This window comes from Salvia hispanica, chromosome 1 (assembly GCF_029641045.1).
Source record: "Salvia hispanica isolate PSC_SH4W2 chromosome 1, Shi_PSC_v1, whole genome shotgun sequence".
Taxonomy (NCBI): domain Eukaryota; kingdom Viridiplantae; phylum Streptophyta; class Magnoliopsida; order Lamiales; family Lamiaceae; genus Salvia; species Salvia hispanica.
The window spans coordinates 27395698-27405618 of record NC_142692.1 but is presented as its reverse complement, the minus strand read 5'-3'; the positions used below and the strand labels follow the sequence as shown (position 1 = coordinate 27405618).

At 36.4% G+C, this 9921-nt stretch overlaps 1 protein-coding gene across 1 annotated transcript; it reads right to left on the bottom strand.

Annotated features, from left to right (window-relative positions):
* Positions 1 to 7438: 7438 nt before the first annotated feature.
* On the bottom strand, positions 7439 to 8130 carry LOC125223715 (zinc finger protein ZAT11-like). Its single transcript, XM_048126982.2, has one exon. The coding sequence runs from the start codon at positions 8063 to 8065 to the stop codon at positions 7583 to 7585; it is 483 nt and encodes a 160-aa protein (XP_047982939.1). The 5' UTR covers positions 8066 to 8130; the 3' UTR covers positions 7439 to 7582.
* Positions 8131 to 9921: the final 1791 nt, after the last annotated feature.

Genomic DNA, 9921 nt, shown 5'->3' with positions numbered 1-9921 from the left:
AGACCAACTATTGAATGATTGCATAGTTACATCGAAAAAGATGTGTTTGTTAAAGTTAATTACTAATAAAACTATTATGCACCGATTCCAGAAGATGAAGAATAGAAGACAAATGTTATGACGTGATTACATTTAACTTTTACATTTTGAACCTTATAATTTAATTTATTATTTTTTTTTAAGTTTAATTTTGGATCCCCCATGATAAAATTCCTGGCTACGCCACTGGAGGGCGTGGAGGAATCAATCAGTCAGTTCCAATAGAGATACATGGGTTATAAACTTATAATAATTGAGATTTGTAATATGTGTTAATAATGATATCCACAAGTTTAAATAATTGTTTAAAGAATATTACTCGGCCCTATTTAGATGGGGTTGTGACATAGCAAAATTTCGGCGTGGAGGAATCAATCAGTCAGTTCCAATAGAGATACATGGGTTATAAACTTATAATAATTGAGATTTGTAATATGTGTTAATAATGATATCCACAAGTTTAAATAATTGTTTAAAGAATATTACTCGGCCCTATTTAGATGGGGTTGTGACATAGCAAAATTTCAGATAAATGAATTTAATTTAAGAGGCATAAATAAATATTAGAACAAATCCGCGATAGATATGGTTCCTTTCTTAATCATCTAATATAATGATGTTATAGGATTTTGGTGTGGATTCAGTAACTGTTCAGCATCACAGCTAAAATTTACAAGAAATATAAATAAATACGTAGCCTATGAATTCTGTAGTATCCGTGACGTAATCCGATAATAACTTATTTTAAAATTAAATAAAATCTGCAATAATTGTCTTAATATGTAACATTATAATTCTTGAAATTATGATGTGTTGTATTTAAAATCCAGCCTTAATGAGTTGAGGTCTGCAATCATTGTTGAGTTATATGGATACTTATAGTTATTGAATACCACAAGAGATCAGGGGTTGACGTGCAATATCCAATAAGTTCACAGATAAGAGTTGGTTAATTGTTCCATATTTGTTACTGCTGTGATGATATATATACTCTATGAGTTGATTCATTGAGATTGAGATATACATGCTACAATATACACTACCTTTGTGGGGAATTCATTCTACATTGTAAACGTGAAGTTGTGCGATTGAGATGTTGAGTATTTATGTGAGTGATCTTGCTGGATGTTGTACAATCGAACCATGTATATATTGTCTTCTTTATTGTTTCCATTGTTGGTTTATCAAGCTATGGTTTGTGTCTAAACATAACAATCTTGAACTTAAAAATCTTATCAAATAGATTAATTAACTAACTGTATGTAAAATTTTACAATTATGTAATAGACAATCTAACTTGGAAATTTGTAACATACCAAGACTTTTTTTTATGGGGCCAGGAGGGCGAGGGGGGTCTTATCGTTAAAACATGCTTAGGGTGTGTTCCGTGTTATAAAATAGAGGACTGAATTTAAAAATGAAGCCTTCAATTATAATTCTATATCAAACAAATGTTTGGATTTACAATTGGGTTCTAATTAGAGCCCATATATATCATGATGATCTACGTGAAACACTTTTTTTCCGCAGTCATTTTGAAGTACCACTTTCCTGCAATGAAAAATACTAGCTCAATATTGTTATTGATGGAAGAATGGCCTCGTTTGGCATGCTTCCATCATCAGTTAACAGTCTTACGACCACACACTAACAATTAGACCAAGGGAATGAGAGCTACTATGCACCATTGATGCTGTAACAACGGCATCAACAGAAATGAAATTTCAGATTCAAGCACAATGACAAACTGATGTGTGCACGCTCTTGCTTCCCTTTCCTTGTGTTACCAACGCATCATCTCTATTACGAATTGCTTTAAAACAATCATCTAACTAAGGGACTAATCATGGAATTGCAAGAATGCTTACCTTCTTTAACTAAGCTATTACACACTCTGACAGAAAGACAACGATTAAGAGATTGACCATGCCAATAGTTACATGTAATAAAAGGAATCCATCATTCATTGACTGTCACTTAATTTAGGCCCCAATCATCATTCATTCACTATGACTCTGCTTATCCATAGCTATCCCTTAAATTGCTAATAAGGAATGCTAATTGATCAAAGTAGTAGTAGGTCGGGTAGTACTAAACTTTACCTTTTGTTTGAGGATTTTTTTAAGCAATCAACAAAATGTGTTTCATTTGAAAGGATCACCACCCATGTTGACTACCTAAGGCCAACAGCAGTAGTATGGAAAACCTGAATGAAGCATATGAACAATCAGTGACAGTTTCAAGAAATACGTATCTCAGCGCTTCATAAGTCAGTGTACCAGATCAGGAAACAATTCCTAATATGTCCTGGTTTATGAATATATCCAGGCATAATTCCAGTTTTGCATGATAATGCCAGGACAATTTGGACCAATGAGGCAAGTTTTTGACTGTGTATTTAAGGCAGCCTTGACACGAACCTGCGATCAAGCAAACAGAACTCTTTGAATGCAAGAAAATGGAGATAGAACACAGTGCTCATGAGCTGCATGCACTGGAGTACGTCATGAGAATCTCTCTCTAATTGTAAAATATTACATCTAATGACTAAATAATTCATGATATTTCAGAATATATGCATTTATATAACTAGTGAAAAGGTTCCAATAAATCTTACTCTGAACAACATAATGTGATAATTGTGTCATGATTTCTGAAATCATAAAAAGCCACATAATGTTGGGAACTAGAACTGCCTGCATATGATCATCATTTAAAGTGCAGATAAACGGATGAAGTTAGCATGTGAATATGAAACAGCATAGCTGCGTAGGTCATCTAATCACAAACGTCTCCAACACATTATACCCCATATTAATAGGCAATAGCAAAGTAATTTTACTCTACTTCACCCCAATCCATTACCATTACAATTGATAACTAATGTCAGTCGAAAATGCAGTGGAAATTCTTTACAAATATCCAAAATTACAAAACTGGACAGTGTTCAAGTCCAGAATCGGATCAGAAATTTATAATGAAATTTTAGAAAAGAAGTGCCTGCTCCAGTCTAACCCTGGCAGATGATTTGTCGACCAAGACAGCGGGAGGAGGCGGTGGCGACGATCAGTTCAGCAGCCGGTTGCCCTCGCCCCGTATTCAGTTCTGCCTCGCTCTCCGATTTATGCGTACCAAGTAAAACTCGTATTCCCTCCGTTCCCTCATAGTTGAAGCGAAACCTTTTTTTTTCTGCAAATTTAGTTGAGGCGAAGCTTTTCGGCACTGAGTTTAAGAAATAGATGTGGAGTGTACTAAGAGCACTCCCAATGGTTTTCCTTAAAACTCCCTTATTTCTCCCTTATTTCTGCCACATCAGCGCCACATCAGCACCATAATTTATCCCCAGTTTTTAGCCAACTTTTAGCCAACTGTTCCAATGGTTTCTCCCTTATTTCTCCCCTATTTCTCCCTAACTCAACATTTCATTTTTACATCATCACTAATTTAATTGTTTTATTTTTGTATATAATAAAGCTAGCTAATTTAATTTATAAGACAAAACAAATAATAGTAATAAAGTTCGTTGTATTAAAACACGAGTAAACATTACAACGACGAAAATTAATAAAAAAAAAATAGTACAGGAATGGAAAAAAAAATTCAAAGTAAAAAAATTCAAGGGCGGTGGGCGCGGTTTCTATTTGCCCACAATTCTTCGATCATATCGTGTTGTAGTGCTCGATGGGCCTCCTTTTGGTGTATGTCCATGAACGCCTTGAACCGTTCATGTTCGTTGTACGGTACACCCCGGCGGGCGGACTCGGACTCGGTTGAGACACCGTGACTCGATGATGCAACACTGGTGTCATTGGTGACGTTGAGGACGCCTTCGTGTTCATCCTCGATGATCATGTTATGCATGATGATGCACGCATACATGATGTCGGCAATATCCCCCTGGTAGTAAAAGCGCGTCGGGCCCTTTACCAGTGCAAATCGTGCTTGGAGCACCCCAAACGCCCTCTCCACATCCTTGCGCGCAGACTCTTGCGCTCGGGCAAAATACTTTCTACTATCTCCGATTGGGCATCTGATCGTCTTCAAAAACACGGGCCATTGCGGATAGATGCCGTCAGCCAGGTAGTACCCCATGTTATGCACATTGCCATTGGCCGTGAATTCGATGGAGGGGCCTAACCCGTTGATCCGCTCGTTGAAAAGGGGCGACGAATTGAGAACATTTAGGTCGTTGTTCGACCCGGCTATACCAAAATAAGCATGCCAAATCCAAAGCCGTTGGTCGGCAACGGCTTCAAGAATGATGGTGGGATGCGTACCTTTGTAGCCGGTAGTGAACTGGCCTCGCCACGCGGTTGGGCAGTTCTTCCACTGCCAGTGTATACAGTCGATGCTGCCGAGCATCCCCGGAAAGCCGTGGGTCCTCCAGTGCCAATCCAGCAGGAACTGCAGTCAGCTGCGTCTGGCGAGCGAAGGTAGTGCCCCCCAAATATCTCTCGCACGCCCTGACAAAAATTCTTCAGGCACTCGTTGCCAGTCGTCTCGCCGCATTGCAGATACTCATCGAACATGTCGGCGGACCCTCCATATGCCAATTTTCGGATGGCAACATTTCTGCAGGGGCGATAGACCGAGCTTCCCTGTGGCGTCTCGCTGGAGCTGGAACTCGGGGTAACGCGCGGACAACGCATTAACAATGCGCAGAAAGAGGGAGCGGCGCATTCTGAATCGGCGACGAAATACATCTGCCGGATAACGTGGTTCCTCAGCAAAATAATCGGCGAACAGCCGATCGTGCCCACCAGCGTGGTCGCGATGGATGTATCGGCGCCGCCTGCGGATTGGCCGTTGGGGTGGCTGCTGCATTCGAGCAAGCTCGCTTTGTATGAAACGGGAGATATAGTTGTTGACTGGGTTGTTGGCGAAACCCGCGACATCCCATCCGGTGGGAGCGGGATGTACCTCCTCCTCGGAAGAAGAATGAGATATCTCCTCGTCGGACCGAGAATGAGAAGATGATTTAGAATTCATTAAATATAGATGGAGAGAGAAAATAAATGAAGAGAGAAAAGGGATGAGGATGAGGAGAGAATGAAGAGAGAAAAGGGATGAGGATGGGGAGAGAATGAAGAGAAGGTGTGTATTTATAGGGGTGTAAATTAAAAAAAAAAAAAAAAAAAAAAAACTATTTTTATCGTCGGATTATCGCCCACAGTGGTCGGCGATAATCCGGCGATAAACCGGCGAATTTTCGGGAGCCGGCGTTAATTCGGGAGAATTAACGCCGGATTATCGCCGATTCCTCCCCATTGCCGGCGATTTCTCGGCGATAATCGGCGAAAAAACGCCGGATTTATCGCCGAGTGCATTGGAAGTGCTCTAAATAAATAGATAAAGAAAGTAAGAAAAAGAATAAAGTAAAAAGTGAATAAAATAGAATGAATAAAACAAAAGAAAGGAAAGTAAGAAATAGAAAAAAGTTACTCAATTGTGAGGGAACTTTTCAAAATGGAAAAATGACTATAAAAAAAACAGGGGCAGTAGTAACTTTAGTAGTTTAGTTAAATCAAATCGCACACACTAAAAATAGAGGAAAAATTGAAACTCTTTTCTTTTTTATCCATTTCCTAAAAATAAAATAATACTTAAATCTTTGTGATTTTTAAGATTTTTAAGTTTACTTATAAAATTCGTGGAACGTACTAGAATTTGTCTAAGTCACGTTAAGTTATTCACTTCTTATGGTTAACCTAATTTTGATGATTGTTTTGTACTAGTATTAAGCGATGCCAGTGATTTAATTTCTTAGTGTTTGATTTATACTGTCTTTGAATTGTAAATGAATAAAATTACCATATTTAAGTAATTAACATGACTTCAGATTGAGGATACTCAAGGAATCAACATTTATTAACATGTTAGAATTCCAAGATTCTTAAATAAACTAACCTATTTGGGCCAGTAAAACGTGAAAAATAGTGTGGGTATACTCGGGCCGAAGAAAAAATATAGACATGTCAATTTATTTTACAATCCAAACAGTATGGAGTCTCATAAGAAAACATTATCCTAGTGAAATATAATTATTAAGTGCATCTGAAAGAGTGTGAAAGTTGTATGATAAGCAATACTCACTTCGTACCATATAAAACTAACTAGGGAGTAGTACAATTTCTTTTTCACTTTTTTTTTTTTTTTATACAAGAGAAATGCTCAAGCTGAGAGTGCAGCAAGCAAAACAGTTAATAACAAACAAACGAACAAAGCAAAAAAAGACAACCGAAAGACAATCAAAAAACTATTAAGCTAAGGAAAGAAACACTACAAGTCAGCAGCAACCCGACCACGAGCCATCCCTCAACAAAAAGCCACACCACCAGCTCAATTTCTTTTTCACTCTACTATATAGTACTCCCTCTGTTTTAAGGAAGATGACCCCGGCCCTTTCTTGAGCGTCACGAGATTTTATGCAACTTTATTTTGTGTGTTAAGTGAAGATAATGAAGTAAGAAAGATGAAATAAAGTAGAGATAAAAGTATTTCTAATTTTTTTAATAAGTCATCTTAATTGGGACAGATTAAAAAGGAAAGTGGGTTATTTTTAATGGGACTAATGAAATTACTACATATTATTTTTAAGTGTGTTAGGAGCAATCCATAGTGATAGATTAGAAATCCAACCACAAACCAATTTTTCAGCTTTTATGTCAACTTTTCAAATTGTAGCATTTTAAATAATAAAATTTTAATTGAAAAGTCATTAATTGCAATGGAGAAATGGAAAATGCAATAATTTAAAAGGAGAAAAATACAAAATCATTTTTGTCATTAGTAGAGTCATTTTTTTTCTTTTTTTATGAAAAAATTTATCAAAATATTTTTATTTGATTTTCTCTCTGATTTTAAATCTCTTTATCTCTCCTATTTCTTATCTTCGTTTAATCCATTTAACATTCTTACTATTCTAGACAACAATAATCACAATTAAGCCTTGGTTTTATCTAACTTATCAAGACCGAATACAATATTCTCATCCCATAAAAATAATTTTTCTTTCTTATGTTTTTCCTATAAAAAATATTCCATTTTCATTTTATAGTAAGTTTTTCTCTTTTTTTTTATGAGGTTACCTCATTCTTTGCTAACAATATAAAATATTTCAATCAATTTTTTTTCTAAATTTTTTTTCTCCCATAGGTGGACATTAAAACTCGTATTCGCCTGAAGTGTCTGTTTTGACGATACGGATGGAGTAGTAAACAAATTCAGTAATATTCAACCCTAGAAATTAGAATTATAGAGCACCGACATACGACTCGCGAAATACGGCTATCCTATGCCTATCTTGTTCATCACGAAATTAAGTAATTAACTCTTGCCCAAAAAAGTCAAAGTTACAGACCATCTTAAACACGAAGTAAATAATCGATTATTTCTCAAATGAACGAAAGAATAAACTTAATTTTAATCATAGCAAAAGGACGTGGTAAATACAAAGAAATTAAAAATTGTGTACAAAGGATAAATGCCGGAATCCATGGGTGCTACGCTAGGGTCTGTTTGGTCCTACAAACAAATGAATAAATCAGAAAAACACATTAAGGGCAGGAGCAAACATGAACTTATTTTCCGATGGTGTCAGATTCAAATCCAGACACAAAACTCTCCGGCTATTCGGTTTCTTCACAATTGGAGGTGACGGTGACGGTGACGGTGACAGAGACAGCTCCGGCGACGGCAACAGCTTCTGAACGGTCTCGGATCTGTGGCGCCTCATGTGGCCACCGAGCGCTTGCCCGATCGGGAACTCCAGCCCGCAGATGGCGCACTCGTGTGTCTTCGGCTTCGGCGGCGACGCCTCCCGGTCGTCCCCCGTCAGCCTCGGCTTCTTGTGGCTGGCGCGGTGGCCGCCGAGCGCCTGGAACGACGGAAACTGCCGGTTGCATGTCTTGCACTCGAAAACGCGGTTAATTTCTCCTCCGCCGCCGCCGGATAATAGCATTAGGCAGTTGGCCATCGTGTGTATGTCTTCGAGATCTGATCCTTCTCTGTTTCTCTTCATCACCATTTTGTCGTGTGAATTGTGTTTTGAAAATATTTTTGTTCAAGTAGTAATGCATAATGACTGCTAATTCCTAATTGGATGTATATATATAATGGAAACTTAGGTTGAGGTAGATGGATTAGTAGATTAGACTGTTTGACTTTGTGCAAATCAATTGACCTTTCACAAAGACGAAATTTTGGGGATGTTTCATTGTTTCTTTTTCGAGAAGCTAAGTAATTTAGAGAATGTCTATTGTCTAACCATCTATTTAATTTACTTGACTAGTAGTGCTCAAGTTGTTGATGACTTAATTAAATAATGTAGTAGTAGTAGTAGTACAAAATATTACTTACTACTAGCGGCTAGTGCAGTTAGTGTGGATACTAAGGAAAATTAATTATGTTTATTAAAGAAAGGTAAGTGTGAAAGGTAGTGAGAATGCGTCACTGAGCGCGTAAGCTGAGCGCGTAAAATCAATATTAGTAGGAGAGTCGTGTGTGGCGACCTCACTTTTAGCTTCTTCCTTCTAGACTAATTCACTTGTACACGCTAAGTCGCTAATATACTTTTAGATCACGTTACTATTCAATTAACCGTACAATATTCAATACTACTATCATTTTCAAGCTTTCTAGATTGTACTTGTACCTTACAAGAACATAATGGATTTTTATTAAATTAATATGTCAATTTATTTTCATAGAACAATAGTTTAAGATCATAGTAATTGAAAATGTGAGTCTGACTAATATTTTTCTAAAGAACATAGGTAGTCATAAATAATGATGGGTTATAACTAAATTGGCGTGAAATTTGTAGTGGGAATGAGACGAATAATAAATAACAAAGTGATGACATAGTGGCGTGGAACACAAGTAGGTCAATACATATCCTAATCCCATCTTAGTATTTAGTGGTAGTTGGTTAGTAGTAGAACATATATACATTCCACAAGTAGCTAGTGTGTCCGCGCACGCATTTCTCTCTTCTAGATCTGTCATACGTATTCAGTTATTATCTTTCTTTTTCCTTCCTAACGTTCACTCCACACGTAATCAACAATTAAGTGGAAATTACCCTAACAAATCAAGTACAATTATATATATATTTGAACCTTTTTAAAAAATAAAAAGAAAAAAGAAAAAAGAAAAATAGATTAACATTGCACTACCCAAAAAATTGAAATTGAAGTTTAGAGATATGGGAGATTTCATTTTAGCATTCCTCCATTATAATCAGATAGTCATGTTTATTCATTATGGGTCTTCTATAAAATTAGTATCTTCTAGCTATTTTTAAAAAGTTTTTTTCTCATGAGGTGATTTTCATTCTCCATAAATAATACAGTAGTATTTTAATTACCTCTTTTTTTTCTCTATTACATTTCTACTTTATCAATTTTATATATAAAAATATGATCAAAATTATGGATTATTGGTAATAGATAAATATAATATCATTGTAAACACATGTATGGTAACTAAAATTGTCGAAAGTATAAAGGTGTTCTCCCCTTTATAGTATTTTTATGCCCAAAATCATAAATGTTGTGGTTTGGTGATAACTGGGTAAGGGGAGAGTGGTTGCCGATTCAGCAAAGACCTCGAATTTAATTTGGATTTGTTTAATATTTTGTTTTTTATATAGTATTAACAAATTTTGTTGAAGGGACAAACTTGTCACTTGACTCTAACGACGATTAGAAAATGACATTTCGTCTTTTTGCATGCTGACGGAAAATCTAACATGCGTTACTCCACAAGGTAGGTAGTTACCGGCGTCGCTACTTGTAATTACTTGGGGAAACAACGTACATGTAGCTACTACAAATATTAAAACCTGACATGTTTAGTCATTTTGAGATTTTAATTAAACCC

What these genes read in the sequence shown, in the direction of transcription:
- LOC125223715 (XM_048126982.2), bottom strand. Translation starts at nt 8,065, where the DNA reads ATGGTGATGAAGAGAAACAGAGAAGGATCAGATCTCGAAGACATACAC.